This window comes from Hippocampus comes, unplaced genomic scaffold (assembly GCF_001891065.2).
Source record: "Hippocampus comes isolate QL1 unplaced genomic scaffold, H_comes_QL1_v1.1 scaffold381, whole genome shotgun sequence".
In the NCBI taxonomy this organism is placed as follows: domain Eukaryota; kingdom Metazoa; phylum Chordata; class Actinopteri; order Syngnathiformes; family Syngnathidae; genus Hippocampus; species Hippocampus comes.
This window is the reverse complement of record NW_017805016.1, coordinates 975,923-1,003,700: the sequence shown is the minus strand read 5'-3', so window position 1 is coordinate 1,003,700 and position 27,778 is coordinate 975,923. Positions and strand designations below refer to the sequence as shown.

Genomic DNA, 27,778 nt, shown 5'->3' with positions numbered 1-27,778 from the left:
CGCCGCGTTGTCCCGCGCCGCTCCGTCGTCTTCCGGCGGGCTCTGGATGCGCAGCTTGCTGAGAATCTGCCCGCGCACCGCCTCGATGCGCCGCGACTTCTGCTCGTCCAAATTGATGAAGGCACAAGTGTTGATGCCCTTGACCAGCGCGACGGACAGCCGGAGAAGGAGCAGCAGAGCCAAACGAGACAGCCACATTGTCCGAAGAGAGGCTGGGGGAGAGAGAGTCCCTGAACGGCCGAGGGGGCAGTGAGACTGTGGGGTGAAAAAAAAAAACTCCAAAAGGGAAGGGAGACTGCAACGAAAAGGCAATACTAAACCCTGGTCGTGAACGCGTGCGTCAGAGTTAAAGCCACCACGATAAACAAATACTTCTCCCCCAAAGCACATTTAAAAAAATAGGCTAGACTCAACGACAAATCACAAAGCGACAATTACACACGGTTACTTAATCATGAAACCGCAAAAAAAGTGACAGCTGTCATTGAAAAAAAAGTAATAGCTGTTGAACGACTTATGACGAAACTCCAGTGTTTAAAAAAACAACACGCACACACACACACAAGAAAATTTACAACTTGCCTCGAGCAAGTTAATCTAGGCTAGCACGAACTCCCTGGAAATGATCAATCGAACACTTAAAATTGAGATAATAGAACGTAGATAATCAAAAAAAAAATATGTGTGCAGTCCTCAGTGCCCAGCCTTCGGGGAATAAAAAGAACTCAGCCCATGATAAGCTCACCTCACCTGGCAGCTCACGTCTTTATGTCCCCTCACCTCAGACAAGCACGTCGGTGGGGCCAAAGGGGCCACATAGCTGACTCGATGAACCTACCAGCGGTGTGTTTAACGACCCAAAAAGCTCGTATTACGCTCCAAGAAAATCTTGTTACTCTCCAAAAGGCTCTTATTACTCCCCCTCCGAAAAACGATCACAAAAGCTCTTATTATGCTCGCTACAGATAAACAAAACGTCGCTAAACAACCAGGGAAACGTGCTGTTTTATGTTGTAAAACCAATGGTCGTAGTGCCCCCCTCGAACAAACATGGAGAGTAAGAAAAAAAGCAGAAGTTGAAAGATGAATGAAAGAAGTCCTTGTGGCGGAGGGGCCGCTTTTAGCGCAGATCAAGCGGGGTCCGCTGGTGTGCGTGCAGACCTGCTGCGGGATGGAGCTCCATCACGAGCCGCGCCGACTGAGCCACGCAGCCGACGAGTAAGAAGAGCGGGAGGCGGGGCTGGCCTGGGTGTAGCGGCCGATGTGTGTGGGAAGTTGGGAGGCGGGCTGCTACCGAAAGGGGAAGGGAGTGTGACTTGTGGATAAGAGCCATTTCACTCTCACCAAAGTGGGCGCACAAACACATACAGTTAGGGACACATTGAGTTTATTCTAAAAATAACAACAATCCTCAAGTGGCCGGTAAATGGAGACCGAAGTTGACAGTTAGCAGTGAGTTTCATTCGCAAGTGAATAAGAGGGCAAAACTGATGGCTTAGCTTAGCTTTTTTAGTCAGATTATAATCATTAAAAAAAAAACACATACACGCAATTCTATAAAAAATAAGATTAATAGAGAAGCCTTTCACATTTGTGCCATACAAAATTGTACAAATAACACAATCCTCAACTTTTCTGAAAAGCGGAAAAAGAAGCTAACTAGCCGCCAGGTTAGCATACGGATGTGATAGCTTAATTAAAGCCAAGTTTTAATCAACTGTTAAAAAATATATTATTTCAAATAATTAGTATAGTAGACAATTAGTTCAAATGAAGATATAACGTATGTTGTTTAATTATAATCATTAAAAATGATGAAAGGGATATCCGTGCCAACCAGCAGAACAATTAGCAGCTAATATTAGTGCAGTTGACCTACACAAAATACTACAATGAACACCGGATTTTTCCATAGTTGACCACATGACAATAACAAAGAACTTCAATGTGTTTCTTTAAAAATTAAAGATGGGTGTATAACAAACATACATTGTAAAAAATACGGTACAATCAAAGAAATAAAATAAATTAAAAATAAATATGTTCCACTTGCAAAAAAAAAAAAGTTGCGAGGGAATGCAAATCTTTGTGAGGAAACTTTTTTTTGTTTGTTTGTTTGTTTGTTTTTTGCTAGGGAATGCAAAGATTTCTTTTTCTCCGTAGGATTGTGTGTACAGTATTGACAGCACTTGGCTGGTCGACGGTCCAGACTATATTATGACTACATTGCAGACAAGAAAAGTCATTCTCATTACCCCCCCCCCCCAAAAAAAAAATGCTGAACTAAATAAAAACTGTGGAATTAAACAGCATTAGTTGATTGCAGCTGCTTCAAAGCAGCAGCTCAAAACGTATCTTTGCATTTGACATCACTCAGGAGGCCACTTTATCTTCCAGCCATCTCGTTGTTAATTACAGTTCAGAACTTGCACAGCACTGTTAATCTGTCATGGGTGGCTTTTATTGGTACCCTGCTGCCATCGCATCATACTGTCATTATAGTTGTGGGCACAGGCCTGTAATTGCTTTAAGTAGAAGGAAAGAAAGGTAGGACACGGCCTGCCTCCGGGGTTTGAGTCGCGGCACACGCACCCACTCCCACTTTCCTTTTTTTTTGTTGTTTGTTTTTTATTTTTTTTAAACGAATGTCATTTCACACGTCTGTTTCGACTTGCCTCGCTAAAGTTGTAGACAACTTGGCATAGTAGTTGTGCTCAAAAGAAACCAAAGCAGGTGGGGTGGCGTGGGATGTTTAGGTATGGTGTCCTGCTTTTGCTTAAAAATGAAAAAGGAAAAAAAAAGGGAGAATGGTGAAAAACAACTTCCAGCCTGTCTGCTGCATTTTTTTCCCCCGCCAAGCCAAATATAGACAGGCCGCTGCCACATCATCTGGACCTCTGTGCTCTCTACAATCACACACACAGTCACCACACGCTCACTCATTTACACACACTATCACGTACTCTCAACTTAGTCGCATTCACTTTCACATGCGCACACATACTCTCACAGACAAAGTCACTCATTTTCACATACTTTGTCACACTCACATGGACTCTTACATAGTCACAGTCACTTACACTATCAGACTCATCCATCCACTCTTTCTTTCTCTCTCTCAAGGTCACACAGATGCCCACTCATGCTGAACTCTTTCACACACACTCTCACAAAGACACAGATGTGAACGCACTCAGTCACACACACTCAGTTCACACTCACTCATGAGCACACATGCACTCACTTGGTCACACACAAACTCTCTAGGGCACTCTGCACGAGGTCACACTGTTAAATACTGTCACATTTATTCAGTCACACATGAGCTCTCAAATTCACAGGCATTTACTCATTTTGCGACTCACGTACATTCACTCTTAACAGTCACACTCACACACTTTGTCACACACAAACTCTGTGGAACAATTTCATAATCATATGCACTATCACCTTCACTCACTCACTGACATCGTTATACATGAACTCTTTCACAGGCTCACAATCGGCCATACATTCAAACTCTCTGTTACGTTCACTCACAGTCGCACTCACTCACTCAAACTCAGATTCACAGGCACTCGCACTTTGCCACTCAAACACACTCTCTCACAAACTCAATGCCCTCAGTAACACTCAAAATTACTTACTCACATACACTCGGCCACACACATTTATTCTCACAGGCACACCCACACGAATAGAGTCATTCACTCGTCGACATTCTCTCAAGTCACTGCTTGACACATACATTCACACTCTGTCACCCACTCCCGGTAACTGTCTTAATTTTCCTCAAGTAAATCTCTGACACACACACACACCTACATTCACTAGCTCACACACATACACAAACACACGCACAGACATTCACTCACTGTCTGTTAGACATGCACACGCGTGCATGTCAACATTCACCCACATCTATAATAAAGTCAATCCTCATTGGCCACAAAAACCTAACTCCACTTCTGGCTGTCAAGGGAATCTTAGTAGGGTTTATTGAAAAGAGGGAAAAAAAGGGTACAAAAATAAATACAGATAAAACATGTGTTTCAATCTCCATTTAGGGGCCATTTTGCTGGCAAAAAGTAAAAACGAATTATCCGATCATCTCTTGGCGTAAACTCAACCCACAGTCCAACCTCCTTTTTCGGTGTCTACAACTCCTCTTCATTGAGCAGCATGTTGGGGATCCCTTTGGATATGGGGAACTGTCGCCCCGACTCAGGACACTGCAAACAGCCTTCCATCACCTCCACCTGTGGACACACACGTGTGAATCGCAGAGTCGCCACCAGAGGTCGCCACACCTCAATAAGAAATCAACAGCATCAATAGGAAAGGACATGGAAGTTGACTCGATACGTCAGTGTAGCCGCCATGTTGGATGTGGCCGATCTGCCAATAAACCAAGCAAGCCAGTCGACTAAACTTTAAACGGCAACAAACTAAAATGTAAACAGCAAATGCCTGGCATTCACACTAACATATTTGGGAAACAGAAACAATATATGTATTTTTTGGACAAATCATTACAAACGTTTACTCCCATAAACCGTATATTTCCATACTAAATTATCACAGTAACAATGTTACAAACGTCTGCAACTGTCAACACTGATACAAACGTCAGAAACGTATATAAATTCATTCGGTGCTTATTTAGATTTTTGCATCTATGTTTACGAATTATTTTAAGTATGAGTGTGCATCCCTCAAATAAAAGACTTTCTGAGTGAGTTGTGAAACTCTTCATTTGTGTCTGTATACCTGTAGTACAATGTGCCTTTGCGGCCAAGGTGCGCGCACCACAATTTAATTGGGGAAAAACAATTTAAGGGTGGTCAAAGAACGAATGAGCCTAATAAATCAAGGCAACACTGCACAATTGTTCAGTCTAAATCCAAAAACATCTGGCTTTCAAAGTGAAGCAAAAAAAAGCTATTTTCACACACTGCTTCACTTTGCCACATCTACTATGGTGAGAAATAATCCAAATCAATATACAATTAAGCGCTTCCATTTCACGCCATAAAAAATACAGGGTTTTGAAGCAATCATAGACAATAGACAAGAGAGTACACACCTCCAAGAGAACTCTGTGCACCTTCTTGAGGAACTCCTCATTGTTCTCAAAGTCAGCCACCAGTTCACTAGGCAAGTCTTGTCGCTGACCCAACTACGGAAGCAAACATTAGCCCAAATTATGTGTACAGTATTGTTTTCATACCCTGTGTCCAATTTCTGACTCGTCTTCACCTCGTCCGCAGCTTGGAGGAGAGCGCTCCACTCCAGCTTGGGGATCATGCGGCTGACAAATTGAGCATTAAAGTCCACCTCGTTCACCTTCACCTCCGTTGCCTGCCAATGGAAATGATGAGCACTTAAAGGGGACATATTAATGGAAAAGTGACATTGTAATGGCTTATATACGTACATATAGTGGGTTGTGATTCCCGACACCTGTGCTGCTGTCAGAATAATTAAATGCTGTTCCGCTAGATGGCAGAAGGTTTATCTAAATTACCGATGTATACAACTGTTGCACACTGCTGGAATATTAGTCTTTTTTTTTTGCAGAGGATAAATACATGCCGATAAACAATGTATGCTCTGCATGTATAACTACCATTTGTGTTCCAATATACTGTATGTTTTTGAAAGGTTTATTACAACAGTATTGCAATACTGCTAGCCTGTCTATGGCATTTCCTATTGTGTTAACGTCAACCTAGTAGTCTTTGGTAAAGAAAAGTGACATTGTTTGGTTACATACACAATGTGCAATTCTCTTTGTTTAATGTTAATAGGGCGGGGGAATAAAGTCGACCAAGTTGGACAAGTCAACCACAAGAATATGTCAAAAAAACAATCCCTGACGCCTCCACCTGTGGTTCCTGTGAGTCTCCAAATGCAACAAGTCGTCATCTGACGACGCTTCCAAATGTCCGCAAATTAAATAAAACCCATCATTCCGTTTGTTTGTTTTCCTTTTACAAGCACCTGTCCTCATTCGGCTCAGAGTTAAGCTGCAGCCAATAGCAGCATGAACGTTAACGCATAGGGTAATTTAGATTCTTCAATGAAGTGGAGGTGCATGTTTTGGAATGTTGGAAAGGGAGGTCGGAGCAGCGATTCGAATCTAGAACCTCTTAACTGAGAGGCAGACGTGCTCACACTATCGCAAAGCTCAGAATCCGTCCGTTAAAGGACAAGTGGCGTCTAACGCGGTTAGCTCCGCTTTCGGTTCACGTTATTGTTTTGTTTTGTTTTTTACCTTGATGAGCAGCGGGTATCCGTTGGTGACGCCCTTGACATGAGAAGTCAGCATGTTATGCGTAAGAAGCTTCATGTTAAGCAAAACAAATAAAGATAATTTTTTTTATATATATTTTTTGTCAACTAAACGTTGGATAGATCTTGTACGTCGGAAGAGCCCCAGGATAGCATGTGGACCGGAAGTTGGGCCGCTTAAACGTTTCCCGGAAACGTTGGCCTGTTTAAGAACGTTCCGTGTAAATAAGAAAATTGTAAACGGAACGATAATTACATTCTAAAATACATTACACAAATGGGAATATCACCCAACACATCAATGCAGGTGACAAACTCGTAAAAAACGTCAATTAATTCGATTCAAACAAAGACAACAAATATTTCACATTTCGAGGCTACATTTTATACACTGAACAAAAATATAAAAGCAAACACTTTTCAACTACCGTTTTTCTTGAGCTGATCTCAAACATCCAGCACACAAAAGGCCTATTTCTCTTAAATATTATCCACAAATCTGTCTAAATTTGTTCGTGAGCACTTCAACTTTGCCGAGAAAATCCATTCACCTCACTCGTGTAGCATTTCAAGATGCTGATTTGACAAAATTTAATATATTTTTTATACAAGTTGTTTTTATTTTTTATATACTCAGTTTTGTACTATACAGGTCATTCATACTATTGATGTATCGCAAATAGCAATTACAATCATACCCTCATTACAAACCAACCACCCTCACAAACATGCATCAGGCACGCACACAAGCACACGCCTTCTGTCACGCTTTCTCTACCATTCACGCACATCCACACTCATAGGTACATCATAACAAAAAGATAAAAATGTAAAACTTTTTTTTGAACCACAAACACCATATCCTCAGTGGTTACTACATTCACATCCCATCATTGCTTAGTTTAAAAATGAATGAATATAACAAACAAATGAAAAAAAGAAGTAGGAACAACTACAAAAACAGGGAAGTGTAGACAATGATCCTAACCAACCCTTGTTGTCTCCAAATCTGTACGAAAAATGAAAGTGTGATGAAGTGTGAGGAAAGTGGAAAAACCACAGGATGACATCATGACACAACCGAGCAAGTCAAATGGTAGTACGGCATGATTTCTGTGAAGTTTAGAACGAGCTTTACAGGCTTCAAGTGTTTCTATTCAGTCAGGCAAATTAAAGATGAGCTTTTCAGTTTGCAAGGGAACATAATTAAGCAAGGCAGCACAAGCTTGGATCAAATAAAAAAGGGATATACTGCTCACTTTATGGCACACGATGTTAAAGCAAAAAAAAAAAAAAGAAAACAGAAAGAAAGCAAATGTAAAGGCGACATATAGTGTGTCGGGTTCTCTTGAGTTTTGTCTGCCATTTCTCTTCCCTGTGTGCTTGAAACTGGGCGACTGCCTGAAATGCCACTGAACTAGAATACAAAGGAGAGGACCATGATGGTGATATGTTTGCACCCTAAACCAAACAGTGAGGAGAATGTGACCATGAGCGTAATACTGAGGGGAGGTGAAACTCACAGAGTTCCTGCTGCATACGTCGTCAACCAATGATACAACCCCCACACACACCCACACACACAATAGGCGTCACAGTAGGTGTTAGTCATCGCGGGTTTTTTTTTTTTTTTGCACTTGATCACACACTAACGCTTGTTAGTCCACAGTCATGAATGCAAAAAAATAAAAAATAACATTTGAACCCTGCTCTCACTCCCTCATTTCACACGCACACGCACGCACACACACACACACACACACACACACACACACACACACACACACACACACACACACACACACACACACACACACACACACACAAAAAGCCATCATTCTTGGCAGTCCTCTGTGCGCCACTTTAAGAAGTCCTCCTTCCTTGCATCCGGTTTGATTTGGTTGCGCATGCCGCCGAGCAGATTGGAGGTGGCTTCCGAGGCCACAATGAGCGGGCGTACCACAGTGGGCGGGATCTGCCGCAGGACGCCGCCCACTGCGCCAGGAAGACCTTTCTGTTCGTGCCCGCGGGACGCTACATCGCAAAGGGTTTGAGCTGTGTCAATCACTCCCTGGAGAGGGAAAAAAACAGATTTTTACTAATGGAGTATTTTTAAATATTTTTAACCAAAACGTGCAAGGATACTACAACGCCCTCCTCACCTCTCTGACTGTGTCGTACGCCTTCGCGACGCCCTCTCGGAGGTCGGCGGGCTGGGCGGCACGGCGCGGCCGACTGGAAGAGGCCCGGCCCTCGGTGATGGCGTAGCGGTTCAAGGGAGGCGTAGGAGACAGGATGTCGTACACCGTCTCGGCGGTGGCCTGCGAAATTGGAGCACACCGCAGCTGACTTCAAAGGATTTAACTTTATTGATCCCAGAGGCAGAGTGGAAACATATGTGAGATCGTGATATGTGGTTCGCGAATGGACATGGTTATACTCGTACACATAAAGGACACAGTGGGGTTAATTTGCCTTGTGACAAACTACAATATAGACAGCATGTGTTGTAGTGGTGAGCGCATCTGCCTTGCAGTCAAGAGGTCCTGTATTGGAAGCCTTGTGATTGGCTGGCAACCAGTCCCGATGTAGCCAGAAGTGCGTGGTGCTCAGATACCTGAATGGCCTGCACCAGCCTGTTGCTAAGCTCTAGTGCCGCCGACGCCGTGGACGTGCCAAAGGAGGCGGCCCCTCTCTGCAGACCTCGGATAATCCGCCCGTCTTTTCTGTACTGTTCGATGGGGAGCCAGAAGAGATCTCTCACCCCGTGGACTGAAGAAAAACAAAACATCAGCAATGAATAAACTGTCAGATGACATGTACATCATTTGAAATGTGCACTCACACAGCTGGACAACAGAGTGCATGGGGCCGACGCCTCCCAGAATGCCCGGCAGCTGATTCTTCCTGATGTCGGTCAGCCATTCAGTGACGGCATACTGGATCACTTTATCGACACCTAGCAGGCTGGGTGAATGGGGGCAAGCGTATGGAGTTATGGAAGCCGTACGCGAATATTTACATTCTGATCACAATGCATTTGTTCTTGCCAAAAAAAAAAAAAAATCTCAGAAAAAAACTGCATACATTTATCTCTGAACAAAATAACCACTTTATAATTTGTTTAAAATTAACAGTTAAAATGTACCCGTGTCGACAGCAGAGTCGCTTCAGCTTCAGCTCAGAACAATTCAACTGAGCCAAACCAATTAGAATCCCTGCAAAGGTTCCCTGTGAAAGCAGAAAATGATTACTGTGAGAATTATTTCAATACTTGGGGTGGTCAGCGTAAAAAGTTGAAACTGTGTGTAAAAAACCTGTTTGATGACCACGTGCTTGCCGTGATAGTCCAGCCAGATAGGCACTTCAGAGGTGAAACGAAACTCACTGATCGACACACAAGCGAGAAGCAGCATTACGATGATATCGGCCCTCCGGGTTAAATTTATATATGGATCGAAGAAGTGCTTGTTAATACCGGAAGTAGATTGGCTGCTCGGAGGAGGAGGTAGAGCCAGCTGAGGAAGAGCTCTGCTCGCTGTGAGTAGTTTCTACGGAAGCTGTGAGATCCAGTCCAAGAGCGCCTCCTGCCTCCGCTTCTTCTGACGCTTTCTGGGAGGCGTCCGCTTTCACTACAGGGACAAATAGCGCACACATAAGACACCTTCATATAGTCCAGACTGTGGCAAACATATTTGCACTCGATAGATGGAGTGTACCTTCAGATGCAGGGTCCACAGGCATGTAGGGGTTCACAGAACAGGCTAGATTGCTGAAAAAGTCCTTCAAGAAGAACAATGCATCCTGGACAGCAGATGGACAAAGCAAAAAGCTAAGATCTGCCAAAATTAAAGGTGGAACCACAATAAAAACATACACAACCCGCAATAAGACACAGACTGCAAAAACTATTCTCAACAAAACAATGAATCGAGGCAAAATTATCTGCCAAGACAATAGAAACTATTGAGTTGGTAAGATTTCATTAAAAAAAATATGTCCGTCAAAAATAAATAGATGAATAGATAAAGCTGTTAAATGTGTATTCATGTGTTTATATAGTGGGTCATTTTTGGTATCTGAAAGCCACCAAAATGCAACAATAAAAGGCTAATGAAAAACAGAAATCAGATTACAACCCTTGAGACATTGTTTCTTAAAGTCAAATTGCCATTTTTCCCCAGAGTTAAAGGTGGATAAAAGTGTTCGTACAGAAACTAGTTTGCCTGAAGCGGTACCTGGTCAATGTTAAGTCTAAGTGGCAGCAAGCTGACTCGAAGGCAACACTCCGGACCACCAAGACCGGACTCAGGACATACTTGCAGGGCCTTTACTGTCAACTAATCCAAAGCAAAAAAATATATATATTTAGATGCCATATTGGAGATGAAGACTTTTGAGAGGTAATGCAACTCACCATGTTGGAATGGGCTCTTCGGGGCATGCTCTCGCTCGTGTAGAGGTACAGGAACTTGTTGATTTGCGAGGAGGCCAGGCGATCGCGGACCTCCAGCTCCTGGACGATGAAAACCTGCCTGGAAATGGGTTGCTCCCCTCCCGGACCGACCCCGATGAACGCCGAGGCCTCACCGTCCTGTCCCGCCACCGCCACCGGGTAGGACTCGTGCTGGAAAGACACCTTAGGACAGGAAACCATACCGATGATGGATGTCAGGTTACTTTGGCTGGATTTCACATGTACATCCGTACAAGTGGCTCATTGCGATTTGATGTCTATATTGGATTTTTTTTTTTTGTTTCCTGGTACAGTGATTGATTCTGACATTACGCTGGCACAGATTTCAATTGCACCACTTGAGAGCAAAAAATATGAACGGTGTCGCTTTTTGGCATGATAAACTTGCATTCTTTATCATCTTCCTTATTGACATTTAAAGGTATCTCAAACGAATGTCTATAATGATCCAAAAACATTTGGATGTGCAATACACACCTTGGTAAGTTGTATCTCCATGAGGAGGCCGTGCTGACGGCCGCTGCCTCCAGCCCATCTCCAAGAGTTCTGAGGACGAGAGGAACCGGCGGAGCGAGATGGCGAGCTTCGGGCACCAGATGGGACGGAACGACCTCTGGTGGTAGAAGAAGGGTAATGAAATTAATCTAATGATAAATAGAAAGATCCAAGATCATCGGTGTGTGTGTGTGTTCATTTTTGGTGTTGTTCAAATTATGTTTACATTTATTTTAAATAAGTCTACAGCTACTTAATATTTTTAGAATATAATATTCTATAAATTATCCCATTGATAAATCGGCTACAATGATTTTGAGACGGGAGTGTCGGTGCGTAGTGCTGATTCATATTTGGAACTGAGTGTCGGCGCTTGCAATTGAAGCGGATCTAAATGAGAATTGCATCAATCTCTGTATTCGTCAATGGACACAACAGATTCTTGTTTCTTAGCTTGTAGCAGACGTGTGACATCATTCATACTGAAATCATGACCTCTCTGAACCACTGGTGCGTGGTTTGGTTCTCTCCTCTTTTGTCTACAACCGCTTCAAGCAACAAGGAATAGTTGCGCGATAAAAATAAAGATGTATTATTGTCCACTTTGGGTCATCAGCCTCACAGTCTACATTGAAGTATCTGTGACTTTGAATGTGTGCCTTTAAAAGATCGGGTTTAGCCTGATGAATGACATGTGCATCAGTGTGGACATCCGTTGTGGCCATAGCAGCTCGCATACGAATGTATAAAGTCTTGCTTTCTTTTGATACATTATTTCTATTTGTCTCTCCTGGACAAAAAGAAATTTCCACATTACCTACCTACCTATCTTACCTGTTTCCATGCTGGCTGTGGATAGATGAGGGCTTAACATCAAAGTCCTTGCCACCGTAGAGATGCCACACCACGGAGATCTCCCGCAGCACCACTCGGCTTTGAGGCACAGGGAAGCGGCTCGGAGCACGGAGCAGGTCGGAGCTTCCTCGCGGCCGGGAGAAGTGGCTGTCCTTCACGTGGATGGGACCCTCGACCAACACAGTGACCACGGGCTCTCCGTCCCTGGGCTGCAGGGGTGACATCAATGACTTCGCTGTTTTGCCTCTATAAACCACTACAGATTTGCCATGTGTATGAATGGTGCTATGCAAAAAAACTTGCCTTGATTTAGATTCTTGAAGTTTGCCAAAAGGGCATAATTTGGTAACTTTTGACAAAGCAATTATCAAAATTAAGTATAACTACGAACTGTAGTGGTTGGTGGAAATGTGGCAAAAGATAGTAGTACAGTTCTAAAATGAGTTCATATTCAAATTGTAGACATATAATTTCCTCAAGACTCACAGCAATGCCCATGCCAGGAGCCTCCAGGATGCAGAAGTCATCGTTGTCAGTGGAGCCCTCTGAACTTTCTTCTTCTATCATCATGTCAGCCTGCGCTTCGGTTGCTATGGCGAACTGACCGTCGTCGACCTCGGAGTGCTCCTCCTCCTCCAGCACGGAAAGGTCATGCCTGGAGCCCTCGCCGGGGAACAGGTAGACCGAGACGGGAGAGCCTCTTGGCATGGAGGGGGAGCCTGCGTGAAACACACACAATGCCGGGGGGGTCCATCAGCATCTGTATGCTAAACAGTGATTTCATAAAATGTCTCTGCAGAACCTGGATCTATCCTCTCTTCCTGGTGGCTCTTGTCGGTGTCTATTAAGGCATCAGTCAGATCACACTGGTTGATCTCAGCGGTTTCAGCAGCAGGGCAGGGTAGCACAGATGCGGGGCTCTCAGAGAGCTAGACAAAATAACATCAAGTAGGTTTACTTCACATCTTCTGCTGTCAGCTAAACAACCAAGCCTTACCGGTAGCTTCTGGCCGGCTATTTCCGTGGGTGAGGTGTGTCGAGGCGGCGGATGAAGGTCGCCCTGTGAGACGAGGTACTGCAGCATGTTAACCAGGGCGGCGCACGAATCGGCACAAGCGTGGACATGAACGACGTTGTTGGAGCAGCGGAGCTCAAACAGAGGCTGGGCCTGGAAAAGAGTGGATGTTAGGGAGTGGGGAGTGGCATCTTCATCGACTGTCATTGGTCCAAAGATGAAGCAGTCTGTGTCATTGGTTTATCATGCTTTATCTTGGTCTCCATTTTCAGGTTTTTAAATGATACATGATTTACTGTAAACTATTTTGCAAACCTACTGCTAATAGGCTATTCAATATGTGATCTAATTTGCAGTTAGATGACTATGTGTGTGTGTGTGTGTGTGTGTGTGTGTGTGTGTGTGTGTGTGTGTGTGTGTGTGTTTTTGAAACAAAATATGCCTTCATTTGAGAGGTGCTCACCAGTTTGCCTGTGTTACTGCCTTTCCACGTTGTGATAGCGAGCTCCAGCAGGTCAATGTCCAGAACACAAATATAGTCTGTGTGACACAAAAAAATTTTGGCTTCAATGTCAAGTGTCCTTAAGTGCAGAATTTTTAGTCCACGTCTTGTATTTGATTCCATTGCACGGTGCAACTGTACGCAACGCTGTGGCCGTTGGGTATACAGTGCATCCAGAAAGTCTTCCCTGTTCCTCCTTTTTTCACATTGTGACAGTCTTTTCCAAAATTGATGAAATTATTTTTTTCCTTAAAATTATTCGCACAACTCCTGTAATGACAAGATAACAGAGGTTGGGGTTTTTTTTTGGGGGGGGGCAATTTTTGCAAATAGAAAACTGCCAAAAACCTTCCAAGATTTTTTGTAAATTACATGTGATTTTTTTTAACACATTTGCAACAAATACTAAAAACCTTTTCAATGTTGTCACTATGAAGGGTTGCATGTTGAATTTTTAGAGTTGTTTTTTTTTTATTCCATCTTGGAATGAGGCTGTAACATGACAACATGAAAAAAAAAAAAGTAAAGAGCTCTGCGAATACTTTGAAGCTGCACTATGTGTGTGCATTATGTGACGCACCTCTCCTCAGGTCCACAACTTTGCTATCACATTTGTCAGAGAGGTAGAGGGCGGAGTCATCCAGGATGAATCTAAATGAGATGAGAAATGAAAACTTCACAAGTTTGGACTGTGATGAGAAATCCAGCCAACAGAGGCTATGGTTTACCTGAGGTGGAAGGTGGCTGTGTCTACAATGATATTACTGGACAAAGAGAAGGACTCTGCTGTGAGCAACATTCGCAGCGGCATATACAGCGGCCTGGCAGACCAAGGGCAACAACATGGCAGCCGTGTTAAAAGACTTGAACAGGAGATTGCGATTGGTTTAAGACGGGATTTAAACTGCACGTCCAAGTGTACAAATCCAATACAGTGAACACCCGTTCATGGTGGGGATACATTCCAAACACGCATCAGGATTTTAGCCCAGTAAAAAAGTTACAGTGTTTACCTGTAGTCAACTGCACATGTAGCCAGGTGTGTATGGAGGACAGTGATAACAGCGGGTGGGGTGTATCCAAGAATCGGGTCGTCGATGACATCCAGAAAATCAACCAACTGGAACACCAAAAAAAAAAATGTCATTCCGAGCTAAACATTTTCACATCCTCTTTAAACGGATATCCTGATAAGCTGTCCACTGTAGTAACCGCTGTCCCTGAAAGGTTTAAGATAGCCCTTCCACACGTTATAATAACATTGAAAGTTATCGAGCGAAAACTTCAGGATATAGCCGGACAGCAACAGGTGAAGTGGTTATAGCCAGAAATTACTTTATACATGACCATGGTTTTAATGGTCCACTTCAACAAGGGTTACCTGCTCGTGCCAGCTGTGATTGGTCTGCGTCACGTAATGCCGCATGGTGGCGCCTTGAAGTCGAAGGGCGACAAGGAATTCCTAACAGGAGACAAAGCAACGCTCATTTGATTTCAGCACTCCTGATAAATGGGTGATGATAGTTATCGTGTGCCAAGAGGACGCACCTTGACCTTCCTCTGTGGGTCCAGAGTGATTTTAATGGCTGTGGACAACATCTGTGGATCCGCCTCCCTGCCGCTTACACTGCTGACTCCCACCTCGGTGGGGTAGATGGTTGGGTCCAAGTCCTTTGGAGAAGCGAAGTTGGGCATTTCTATCCGTGGCGGAATAGCCGTGTCTTTGACTACAGCTACAAAAAAAAAAAGGCAAGTGGAATTTGTCTTCATGCCACTTTGAATAACACTTCATTAGGGTTGTGGGTAAGTTGCTGAGAACTTTTTACTGCACAGTGCCTGTAGCATTTAGGCGTGCGCATGGTCATTATGTTGGATTAATGTTAAAATAATCAGGGAATCTTTGGGGGAAAAAAAAATCTCACCCCGTGAGAAAATGTGCGCATACCTTTATGGTACAGCTCCACTCGTTGACTCTCCAGACACAAAAAACTGAGATTTGGGTCATTCTGGTGCTGTGCTACACTGAACATCTTCCCTCCTTGCAAGTCAAGCACAATTTCTCCATGACTCTGGTCCTCCTGTGTTGATTTCAGCAATGTAGCGACGTTTAGTGAAGTACTTTGTTTCCTGTGATAAAACTTTTCTGCCACCCGACTTACCTTCTTGTCTGTCCTGGCTTGAAGACGGCCTTTCCCAATGACGACTGTGAGGGAGAGGAGGCTGAGGTTGTGGTTGGGGTTAGGGTTGGGGTTGGGCTGCAGCGCCGACTTTGTCTTTCCTGATGGTTCATTGGCCAAGTAGAACTGAGGCTCATCCTCCTCCGAGTCAGAGTCTTTAACACCGGGAGTAGGAAACAGGAAAATGCACATATTTGTACCTAATGTTATAGTCGAGCAATGCATATTTCACTGTGATATATTCTCAAATATAGTACAGTCGAACCTCGTTACAAACACCTCGAGGGACATAACGAATCTGTATAAAGGTAGTTCGATGTAACCATTCCCAATAAAATGGCCGCCAACTACGATGTATAATACAGTATGAACATTTATAGGTGTAAAAACATGAACATGTAAGAACGGTAGAAACATGTCAATTACAAATACGTGTATACAGTTTGAAGAAAAAAATGATTTTATGAGGCATGAAACAAATAACAGTAGCGTTCCTACTTCAGATCTGAAAACATTCAGTCAGCAAATGTTACCTGTGGTGTACATTTTGTTCATAAGTAAGGTCGCGGCGGCTGTTAGCTTTGGGACTTTGAAATGGGAACGTTAGAGGGGTGAAAACATTGCAAACGGGGTACGTTGAAACAAGGTTCGACTGTTTATACCCAATATATCTCACCGAGTCGAAAAGCCGACTTGCAGAGTTGGAACTCGTCGTGGTGTTGGTGACTGTGCGTGGGGCTGTGGGCTGAGGAGGGGGCAGGGGGAGGCGGCTCCCACATCAACAGGTCATTATTGATCCTGCACAAAGGGGGTCAGTTTTACTAATGATGGTAGCAAGAACAACACGGAAAAAAAAGTCAATGACCTGGAATGCAATGTTTTAGCGCAGAAACAAATTTTTGTCATAGGCTACATTGCTGTTATAGTTTTCCTCGAGGGGCTGTTAAGACTGTGAAAACCATGTCAATGTATAATCGCCTCATCATGATTATTACATACATAATTGCCCCTGCGTGGGATTATGATAAAACATAAAGTGATGTAAAAATTCTCTTTGCATATGTATTAGACTTAAAATGTTTCAGATCATCAAGTTGTGTTTTAGCAGACGATGGATACGACCCCACTACCTGTTGTAGATGCTTTGGAAAGCTTGCTTGCTGGGTAGAAGGATGTAGGCCAATGGAAAACAAATATCCACAGCACACTGAGACTGAGCCACACACTGGGCCTGAAACTGACTCATCTCCTCGGGATCGGCGGGGATCACCATCTACAGAATCCGTAGCGAAGGAGCCAGTCAGGGATTGTGTCAGATGGGAATGTTTTACAGGTAAGTTCACTGAGGGTTGACGCACCTCCTCCGTCTCAAACATGGTGCGATTAGAGGAGAACGGGGAGCTGGTTTTGTCATTGAGTTCACAGTGGCTTTCAAAGAAGGCAGCCCCCAGATCTCGGGCGAGGCCCAGGTTCAAGCTGCCCAGACCCGTCGCCGGTCCTTGCGTCTCACCTCCCCGCACTCGTACTGATAGCCTAGCACATGGGCATTTCAAGTGGAGAATCAATAAAATGATTTGATCAACAAGAATGACTGGAAAACTGTGAAATGGGGTTTTCTGTGTGACTAAGGGGTTGGACGGCTTCGGCAGTAATGTGATGAAAGTCGAGTCCACGTTTGCTTTGCAATAATCAATATACGCCAAATGTACACATCAGTGACAAATATCCTCTTGCTCGGTGTACAACTGATACGTGCACAACTTGGTCAAAGAGTGAAACCTACCTCCGTTCTGGGACTGTGGAGGGCTTATCTAACAGGTGAGAGCACAGTGGATGCCGCGCATCCTTTTTACCAAACAGCACAATATGTGGCAAATGTTTGTAATAACCAACCCCTAGTGTAAAACATTATTCACTCTGTAAAGCGATGATGATGACCACTCACCTGGGCAGAGAGTCATGGCTCTTTTTCACTCTGATGCAGGGGAAGGAGCCTCCCTCCCAGCCCTCATATGACCCTGAAAAAAAATAAATAAGTATAATAAAAATAAAATAAGCTGGCGTATGGGTAGGTGTAAAGTACCTCATGTTGTGGCCAGTGAGTGCAGCGGAACTTAAGCAACTGATGAAATAAATCTACAAGGTCAAGCGTGCTCTCACCATGCAGGTCAGTAAAGGAGGCTTCCAGCAGCTGGGTGAGGCAGGGGGCTGAGAGCTGAGCCTGGTTGGGCTGCCCGCTCTGGAGGTCCGGCGCTTCCTGGTGCCTGAGCTCCAGCTCGGTCAGCTCCAACACCAGCGTCTCCTCCCTCACCGCCCTCTGGCTCACGGGCTGACGCTCAGAGGGGGGGCGCAGGTCCGGAATGGGGATGCGAAGTCGGAGGACAGCGTGCGGGGCGAGGAGGGAGAAGGAGGAGTACAGCTCACTGCTCTGCGTCTGAAAGAAGACAACAAAATGAAGTGAAACAAGGATTTTGATCGCACAGACGGAATCAACGCGAGTCTGATCCCACCTGGAGGTTGTCGGGTCCAGCTGGCTCTGCGGGACAACAGCTGAAGGCGTTGTTCAGGTTCCTCAGTCGACTGAGGATGTCCAGGTCCAACTCGGTGCTGAGATCTTCCAACTCCACGCGCACCACGCTGTCACGTCGAACCACCCGCTGTTTACCCTGCGATCATTTACAAGGAAACCATGCTGTAACATTTCCTATATTGTAAATGTGCTTAGCCAGTATGAAATATGGGCCTGTTTAGCTGAACACCAAACCTATATTCTGCTGTATGAACGGCAACAGGTAGGTACACAGGGTAATCGTAACTACTGCTATCAGGAGGAGGAGTATTTAATTGTTCAGCCTGTCACTATGCGTCGCTGGCATAGATATGTGAACGAAGATACATCATGATAATATGGTTGAAAATCATTGTCATCGTGCGGTGTCTGAATACCTTCCTCAGGTGCTTCTCGGTGAGGCTGTAGTGCAGCTGGGCACACGGTCTGGCGGCAACTCCCACTGTGAACGTGTTGGCTTTCTGGAACTGGAGCAACTACAAAAGAAGTGTACCAAAATGTTTATTTCAGCTTCATTCTTGCCATAAATTTAGGACTTGATTCTGACAATATTACTACTTTATTGCTGCAGCATCGACTCGACTTTTTCCACTAAACGGAACTTGCTGTCTGACATACCTGCGAAATGAACACTTTGGCCCAGTGTAGTGTTGTTATTGAATATTCTTTTACCTCGCTGTACTGAGGCTTGCTGTTCTCCCAGAGGCACTCCAGCATTTCTAGTCTGCTGAAGGAGACGTCGGAGGTCACCGCTCGACTGTGGCGTCTCCCGCTGCGCATCTCACAGGAAAACTGCACCGCTGCCCCCGTCACTCTGAAGGGAGACAGACAGTTCAGACCACGGTAAATGCCGAGATGCTTCGACAGTGTTCATAACGGGAGATACGTTCCAAACCCATCCGTAATAAGTGAAAAACAAAAACATACAAAGACACTAAAAAAAAATTTTTTTAAAAACTATTATTTATATCAAGTACATCTTCTTCGCATAGAGGCAATGTTTTTCCATTGCTATTAAATTGCCAGTTATTACTTAAATTGCCACTATTACTTTCTGTGTGGTTCTTCTTTCACTGATTGACGGAAGACTCCGACTCGCTAGCCATGCACATTTCGCACGTCACGTCTGGTGGAGAAAATTTGCTCACAGCTTGCAGGTTTGGCTCTGTGTGGCTTGTTCCGAAACGGGCCGCAGCCCGGTACCAGGCCGTGGCCCAGAGGTTGGGGACCACTGATTTATATAGTTTGAATCCTCTCAAATGCTTCATACACGTTAAATTCGAATATATACATTTTAAACACACACACACACACACACACACACACACACACACACACACACACACACACACACACACACACACACACACACACACACACACGACTCTTTTGGGTGGAAATCGCAAAGTGAATGTTTATTAGCATTTTTATTTATTTATTTGTTTTTTAATCTCCAGTGCAGATTTTTGCTATTCACGGAGTGGCTCGTTTCCTACTCCCCTCGAATAGTCACTGTCCTATTCATATTTATATGAATGCAAAAAAGTGTATTTTAAAAAAAATAAACAATAAAAAAGCAATTGCCATAAGCCGTTATATACTCTAAGTAGAATTATCCCACAAAATATTCAGGGCAGTGGTAGGTGAACTGTGTGATCACGGGTGGAAGTGCATTATGGATGCGTTCATGTTTTCCTACCTGAGGTGCGAGTGAGGGCAAGCCTTGGCAAACCCGCCTCTCAGGTGGTGGAAGTCTCTCTCACCGAACATGCTGTCCTTAAAAGAGGCGAGTTCTTGGAAGAACACCTGGGACATCTGAGACAATGAGGAGACGCCTTCCGGCTTGGAGGGCGGGTCCTCCTGCAGCATGGTTAGGGTGAGGCCGCCCAGAGTCAGACGCAGCAAGACATTGGGCTTCAGCTGCTCCGCGTTGCCACTTTGAGAGCGACCTACACAGGGGTTTGGACAGTGGGGACATGATGTTAAGGTGGAAAAAAATGGAACACGTCGCACCCATTGAGAAGGGAAAAAACAAGTACAAATGTTGCTGTTCTTTGGTAACATACTCTGAGTATTTATTTTTGTAACAACTATTTACTTTTATTCCACATACATTTTAAACTAGATTTCTGCACTTTCTACTCCTCACAGTCTCTGTATTCAGTTGTATTTTTTTACCTCCACGGATGACAAAACCACATCCAATCGGCAATTTTGCTTTTTCCAAGGTCTTTTTTTAAGTATCTGTACTTCTACTTCAGTACAAAGCGGGAGTACTTTTGCCACCTCTGGTGGTCAGTGCAGATAACATTACCTCTGATTCGATGACTGGCCTGTGGTAGACTGGAGAGACAACCCGCTACTGGGTAACGTCTGGGACAGCTCATGAGCCCCTAGGATGAGAAAAACAACTGGCTTTTATATCAGAACAATTTTCCAATTTCTGAATCAAAATGTTGAGCTTAAGTCTTGTCTCTGTCAACAGTTACACTACGATGTGAACACCATAAACGAGCCCACTGCTTTGCTGTTTTTCGAGCAAGTGGATATCCGGTGTATGAGACCCATCAGTACCTTTGTGGTGTCGCATTTTGGCACCCAACCCCCCACATGAAATGTACCTGTGTGGCCAGTGAGCCAGGCTGAGTGAGACTGGCCAGACTGTGCGTGGAAGAGTCCATATCGCTGTCTGACAGCTCACTGCCCGAGCGCACCGACGTCACACTGCTGCTCATCCCCGTGGGGCCCATGGAATAGAACATTTCTGCAAAGACACAAAACTCAAGACATGACGAAGCCGCAATGCTATTCTGCAGTAGGAAACTTATCAGTTCGACTTAGCAATAATTTGCACATGGCTTACTGCCACCTCTGCCTTTTATTCAAGATGTGAGTACACAGTATGTGAGCATTTGCTGTCCCGTACCTCCGTTTTCCAGAGTGGTGACATAAGGCTCCAGGTCGCACTCGGCATCCCAGTCCCTGCCTCTGGGACTGGTGCCCAACTGCTTACTGAGGTCTTCTTCGATCATACGCAGGTCATCCGAGTCTAGCGGGCGGCTGCGCGTGCCACCAAGTTTGGTCTCGGACTCTAGAGGGAAAGTGAGGCAGATGAAATGCGTGCAATCTGGGCATATGCACATGCAGGTTGTTGCATTTGTTGTCAGCGTAAACACAACCACGTCGATCATGTGTCACTTAAAACAAAGAAGAAATATTTTTTATAAAAAAAAGAAAGAAAAAATCTCCCCGTACCTGTTTCTATGCAAAGAGCTGCCAGCAGGTCTGTCAGATGTGTGATCTGAGCCGGGGACAACAGCATGTGGACGCAGCCCACCTTCCCATCCAATTCAAACTGGCCACCAGACACGACACAAGTTAATGTGCGGAGGCAAACGACATCATGTATTAGCCTACAGCAGTGATTCCCAACCACTGGAGTAAATTATCCAATATGAGTCATTGTGAATAAATTGAGACATGATCATCATTATTTCAGTGTCTGTAGTTTTTGTGACATTTGAGTCACTGAAACCTACAGTGGGCTACCTCCATTTTTGCCATTTTGCACGGCAGGACTGTGTCTCCACTGCATTAATGATTCAGGAAAAGTACTGAATACAACTGTACACTGCCCCCTTTGTTCAAAATTGGAACTTAAACATTCATTTTGAAAGATACGCCTCTGTTGATTTCTTCACTAAACTTAAAATGACAAAAATTAGCTTACTCCAGTTATCAGTGGCTCATTTTTGACTCGTGGTGTACTTTGAGATTTCTTCAATGTAAGATATGTATGTGCCTAAGCCCAGTAAAGGTTGGGAAGCAATGATCCCTCTAATTTTCCATGCGTCTGAGCATTCAAACTCCCTCTACCACGGTGAGCAAAATTAGACACGCAGACGGCGACCAAATCAGTATCACAAATGTCCAAAACCGGAGGTCGTAAGTTACGTGATGTAGGTATGGTATAAAAAAAATATAAAAATCAAACCACCTATATGTCATAATAGAACATGTTATTGAATAGAGATCTGTGACACAAATAAAAATCGTCTCTTGCGAGAAACCTTTATTTAAGGGGGCTCATAAGCTATGCCCAGGTTTAGACTTCCTGAATGGAGTGGTCCTTGTGTCGCCTGCAGCATCGCGTCAGTGGTGAATGTATTTGTGTCAATGTATGCTTCAAACTATAGTAGAACTGAGTTTGCACCATTGGTTGAGCCACTGAAACTGTAAGGGAAGTGGTAATGGTGTGGTGTGTCCAGTTTGTAGATTAAACTGGGATGGAAATGAACGTATGACTGTAAAAATGTAATATGTGTGCGTTGTGCGCACCTTTGGTCCGGGCAGCATATCGTTCTGCTTTAGCTTGACTGTGGTCTCAATGAAACCGGAGCAGCTACCGATGAGAAGGGGCTGTGACGAGGGAACCTTCAGGGGCTTCCCCTTGTCTTCCACCTGCTCTTCGTCATCACTTTCCTCCTCCTCTGCCTCGCTGGCAGTGGCTGACTTTTTCTCCTCAGGCACCTCCTGGTGGTGGGACGACACAGCATTCAGTGAATGGTTGTTTCCAATGCTAGAGTTCCGCAAGAATTTCTAACAATTTTTAAAAACAATTGTCGAATAAAAAATATATCAAGAATTAGCTTGTGCAACACTTTATGTAGTTTTAAAGCAAATATAATGCACTGGACGCGCAGTCCAATTCTACGTTCTGTTCCAACGGCAATGGAATGTATTGCTGGTCTGTAAACCTTGCTACATGAACGTAGTGGTAAAATCATAATTACACTTGTAAATATTTTTATGAAAAACACAATAGAAATCTGAATGACAGAAGGTGCAAATCTCTTTTTTTTTTTAATCGTATGGAAAATTATTTTCGCCCCTCAAAAATCTACATTCATAAAAAAATCTAAATTTTTCAGTGGCTTCGCCTTTCGCACTTCAAGTTTTAACAGAAATTAACTTTTTGGTTTCAGCGATAACTTTTTTTGATTAGTTAAGCTGCGCTCCAACCTCCAGAAGAAGAGTCAAGTAAGAGCCGCCTAATACGCCACTAACACAAGCCTCTTCTTCTCCCTTTTTTTCCAATGTCGCCTCAGGGCTTCCACCCAGTCCTAACTTCTCGATCATCAATAAAAAGCGATACAATGAAAACCAGTAATCATGGCGGTGACTAAGCGCGCCTTCTTGTGCCGTGTGACCACCCATTCTTACGCTGCCCGGCAAATTTATTGAATGGGTGCTATTGGTAACCTAGAATCTCAAGACCACTGCACACTGAAGTCTGGAGCAAGGACGATCTCTGTTACCTGCTCCGTGCCCATGCTGTCATAGAGGAGCTGAACAGCGCTGAGCTGGAGGATCGGACGACACAGCATTCAGTGAATGGTTGTTTCCAATGCTAGAGTTCCGCAAGAATTTCTAACAATTTTTAAAAACAATTGTCGAATAAAAAATATATCAAGAATTAGCTTGTGCAACACTTTATGTAGTTTTAAAGCAAATATAATGCACTGGACGCGCAGTCCAATTCTACGTTCTGTTCCAACGGCAATGGAATGTATTGCTGGTCTGTAAACCTTGCTACATGAACGTAGTGGTAAAATCATAATTACACTTGTAAATATTTTTATGAAAAACACAATAGAAATCTGAATGACAGAAGGTGCAAATCTCTTTTTTTTTTTAATCGTATGGAAAATTATTTTCGCCCCTCAAAAATCTACATTCATAAAAAAATCTAAATTTTTCAGTGGCTTCGCCTTTCGCACTTCAAGTTTTAACAGAAATTAACTTTTTGGTTTCAGCGATAACTTTTTTTGATTAGTTAAGCTGCGCTCCAACCTCCAGAAGAAGAGTCAAGTAAGAGCCGCCTAATACGCCACTAACACAAGCCTCTTCTTCTCCCTTTTTTTCCAATGTCGCCTCAGGGCTTCCACCCAGTCCTAACTTCTCGATCATCAATAAAAAGCGATACAATGAAAACCAGTAATCATGGCGGTGACTAAGCGCGCCTTCTTGTGCCGTGTGACCACCCATTCTTACGCTGCCCGGCAAATTTATTGAATGGGTGCTATTGGTAACCTAGAATCTCAAGACCACTGCACACTGAAGTCTGGAGCAAGGACGATCTCTGTTACCTGCTCCGTGCCCATGCTGTCATAGAGGAGCTGAACAGCGCTGAGCTGGAGGATCTTGTGCAGGAAGGCGGGCGGCTGGTGGATGTCGACAGGCACGGCAGTCTGGTTGGATGGGTCGCGCACCGCCTCGTCAAAGTACTCCAACCTGGAAAAGATCCAAGAAAACCATAGCTCTCTCGTGACTGATTCTGTATTCATCCAGGGAGCCCTAAGGACTTTGTTAACATGCCAGAACTACAAAAAAAAAACACTCAAGAGAGTCCAAGAAGGGCTTGTTCAAATATATTCACTAGCATAGCATTTTAGTTATTCAAGACACACAATAAGACATTGTCAGTTCAAACACAAGAATGTTAGACTAACAGAGTGTGGAATCAGTGAGGGTAATAGTGTATTTATTTATCAGTCAAAAGCCATAGTTAAGCCATACACTGTGGCAACATTCCACCTTTGAACACTGTCTCGCCTCACAAATACTCTCTCAGGTTGGACTGTTAAATGTTTTACCACACACGTGGAGTGACCGAGCAAACAACAAGCGGCAGCCATAAATGTACGCAACGCATAAAAAAAGGAAAGATAAACTTGTTGAGGGTGCAGCAGCCTTGTTTCTTTGACGATTCCTCATTTGAATTTTTGTGCCACATTCCGATTGTGTTTAACGTTTCCCTTCACTGAGCAACAACGGACAGCGGCCGCGACATTCAAAAAGCATGTGTGACTTCAAATGACATAACACGGATGCACTTTTGTTCCCGCAGACAATAATACAAGATAGTCGCAGCAACAAAAACAACTAAGAAAGAAAAAAAAAGAAAAATCTGTCAGGGAAACTTTCATCTTCTGAACTGATGGTTACATTTAAAATTTTTGGGTTCACATTCCTTCAACACAGAAATATACTTTTCAGAATGCAAATTCCTTCCTGATTTAGATATTAAAAATAATTTTGATCGCTTCTCACGCATTGTTGAAATTTTGTGAGATGGTGAATTTGGGGGGTTTGTTACCCAAAAGTTGTAATTGGCATAATTAAACAAAATGAAACAACAACATATTCCACTGTGTGTTTGGCGAATCTGATTAATACACACTTATTCAAACTGAACTTCTAAAATAATATTCTAGCACAATATTCTCATTTCTTCAGCTGCCCCTTGATACACCACAACTCTCTATATAAAGCAGTAGAACCACGTGATCTCAGCCAATGAGTAAAGAAACGCAATGATGAACATCCAAATTGTATCAAAAGAAAACCAATATGTCATTTGTAAACCTGTACATGCCAATTAACAAATATTTAAAAATAAGCTTCTCATAATTTTGAGATTAAGAAGGAAGAAGGAAATCCATCAAACAACATATGAGAGCAGTTTACCGTTTGATGTGCACCTCTAAGGCAATGCCTGTTTCCAGGTCCGGGGGCTGGTGCTCAATGCGTACGATGGTATCCAGGAGAGTGACTTTAATACGACGAAGGACTGCATAGACACACAAACAAAAAAGATGAGCAGTCACGTGTGTTAGGACAGGGGCGGGAGTTAAAGCTTCCACACTTGAAACCCACCCGTCTCTATGGTTTGTGCAAACATCTCCAGTCCTTCGAGTGGAGCTGGCGGCTCCTCGGATGTCTCAGGGGGGTCCTTCAGGCACTCCTGGGCCAGCTGCATGCTGGAAGTCATGCTGGATGACCAGCTTTGCGAGTCCCAGCTGCCACCTGCGTACAACGCCACCATGATCCAACATTAGGTACAACTGCACAATCAGAAGTGCTACACAGTAAATCAGTGAATATAACATAATATAATATAGTATAATATAATACAATATAATATCATATAATACAAGACAAACAGACAGACACCCCACATCCCTGACAAGGGTGTTACACCTGCCAAGAAGAGCTGCATTGCGCAGGCATCACATTGTTGATCCTTGTGGTATTGTGACAAAAGCATTCCACAGACGGGTTACTCATACAGCTGGTTGCTATTTTAAATTGTGGAAAAACATGCATTGGTCATTTTGGACTGAAGCCGACTCACCGATACGGTACTTGGGTCTGCATGTTATCTGGAGACCGGACACTTCCAAGGTGCAGTGGTCGGTGAGCAGAGCTTGCCAGGGAATGGTCACTGTGATGCTGCTGACAAAGCCGTCCACGATCTCCAGGGGAGCACCAAGGTTCTCCAGAAGCCCGTTGACTGCCTGAGATGAGAAACATGTGACATATTCAGTGATACACACAAATGTAAAGACATGCTGACTCATCATTCCCGTAACAAATAGTGACTATGGCTATGGATAGCTTGGTTAGAAGTTTGTGAATTTGTTTGTTTTTGGAAAAAGAAACACTACTGCTATACCAAACCATGCTAGGCACAACAGCTAGAGCAGCAACAAAGCGCTTTGCAGATACACCAGTCTCACCTATAGAGCATTTGTGTTGCCAGTTTGTATAGAAATCGATATTGTTATTAGTGATAGATAGACAGACTTCTATGACTTTCGCGTTGCCACATTCTGTAGAAATCAATATAAATAGACAAGGTAGACGGAAAGATAGAGAAGAGTGATGAGTATTTCCCACAAGTCCGTTTCCTCGAAGAGAGCGTGACGGTGGATATAGTTGTTGTTGAACCAGTGGCGGAGGCGTTGCGAAACAGTCAAGTCAGAGTGGGTGAAACAAAACACACACACACACTCACGAAACACACCGTGATGGTGGCTGGCCACCTTTCCGAGAAACTCACCCACACATCGAGGTTGATCTCCTTGATGACCCCGCTGCCATTGTACAGGTCCAAGCCCAGTTGGTCCAAGCTCAGGCGCTCCTGCAAAAAGTGGCCGAGGTAGTGCTGGAGGAGGTACCGACAGGCCCGCTTCTTGATGGAGCCCGACCAGGGGAAGAGCCAGCGAGACATAGGCCCAGCGAGAGCGGGGGAGAGGGAGCGAGAAGAGGCGGCGCAGGAGAACGAGTACGACCGCAGTCCTCGGGAAACTGCATAACAGGCGAACGCGAGAGGGAGCAGAAGCAAGAATGAGCCACAGCTAGCTGCTGGGTGCTAAGGAAGGGGTAAACCGTAACTCCACTTCTCCCAGGCTCGACATAAAAACTCGAGGGGAGGAAAAAAAAATATCCTTTGTGCGCGACGAGACTTCCCCCGTGACTACGACTCGCTCGTTAGGCCACCGGTCCGTCGCCGTGTCGGCTCATGTTTTCGACGCGTTTGGGGTCGCAA

General features: G+C 44.1%; 2 protein-coding genes across 2 annotated transcripts; both read right to left on the bottom strand.

Moving 5' to 3' along the window:
- Positions 1–3,973: 3,973 nt before the first annotated feature.
- trmt112 (tRNA methyltransferase activator subunit 11-2) lies at positions 3,974–6,491 on the bottom strand. Its single transcript, XM_019863363.1, has 4 exons — positions 6,278–6,491; positions 5,260–5,361; positions 5,087–5,179; positions 3,974–4,259 (listed from the first exon to the last, which is right to left on the bottom strand). The coding sequence occupies exons 1-4, from the start codon at positions 6,350–6,352 to the stop codon at positions 4,158–4,160; spliced, it is 372 nt and encodes a 123-aa protein (XP_019718922.1). The 5' UTR covers positions 6,353–6,491; the 3' UTR covers positions 3,974–4,157.
- Positions 6,492–7,139: 648 nt separating this feature from the next.
- Positions 7,140–27,747, bottom strand: atg2a (autophagy related 2A). The gene is made up of 43 exons (XM_019863359.1): positions 27,290–27,747; positions 26,582–26,744; positions 26,104–26,253; positions 25,915–26,017; positions 24,534–24,678; positions 22,723–22,917; positions 21,640–21,739; positions 21,311–21,475; positions 21,006–21,148; positions 20,699–20,777; positions 20,084–20,333; positions 19,057–19,198; positions 18,762–18,860; positions 18,326–18,481; positions 17,976–18,249; positions 17,761–17,833; positions 17,174–17,348; positions 16,946–17,088; positions 16,492–16,613; positions 15,798–15,970; positions 15,584–15,716; positions 15,187–15,371; positions 15,020–15,100; positions 14,652–14,758; positions 14,367–14,459; positions 14,219–14,289; positions 13,600–13,676; positions 13,119–13,289; positions 12,924–13,050; positions 12,608–12,840; positions 12,101–12,330; positions 11,249–11,384; positions 10,712–10,933; positions 10,533–10,634; positions 10,014–10,098; positions 9,773–9,926; positions 9,612–9,681; positions 9,443–9,525; positions 9,140–9,261; positions 8,912–9,066; positions 8,457–8,615; positions 8,093–8,365; positions 7,140–8,033 (listed from the first exon to the last, which is right to left on the bottom strand). The coding sequence occupies exons 1-42, from the start codon at positions 27,458–27,460 to the stop codon at positions 8,129–8,131; spliced, it is 6,054 nt and encodes a 2,017-aa protein (XP_019718918.1). The 5' UTR covers positions 27,461–27,747; the 3' UTR covers positions 7,140–8,033; positions 8,093–8,128.
- Positions 27,748–27,778: the final 31 nt, after the last annotated feature.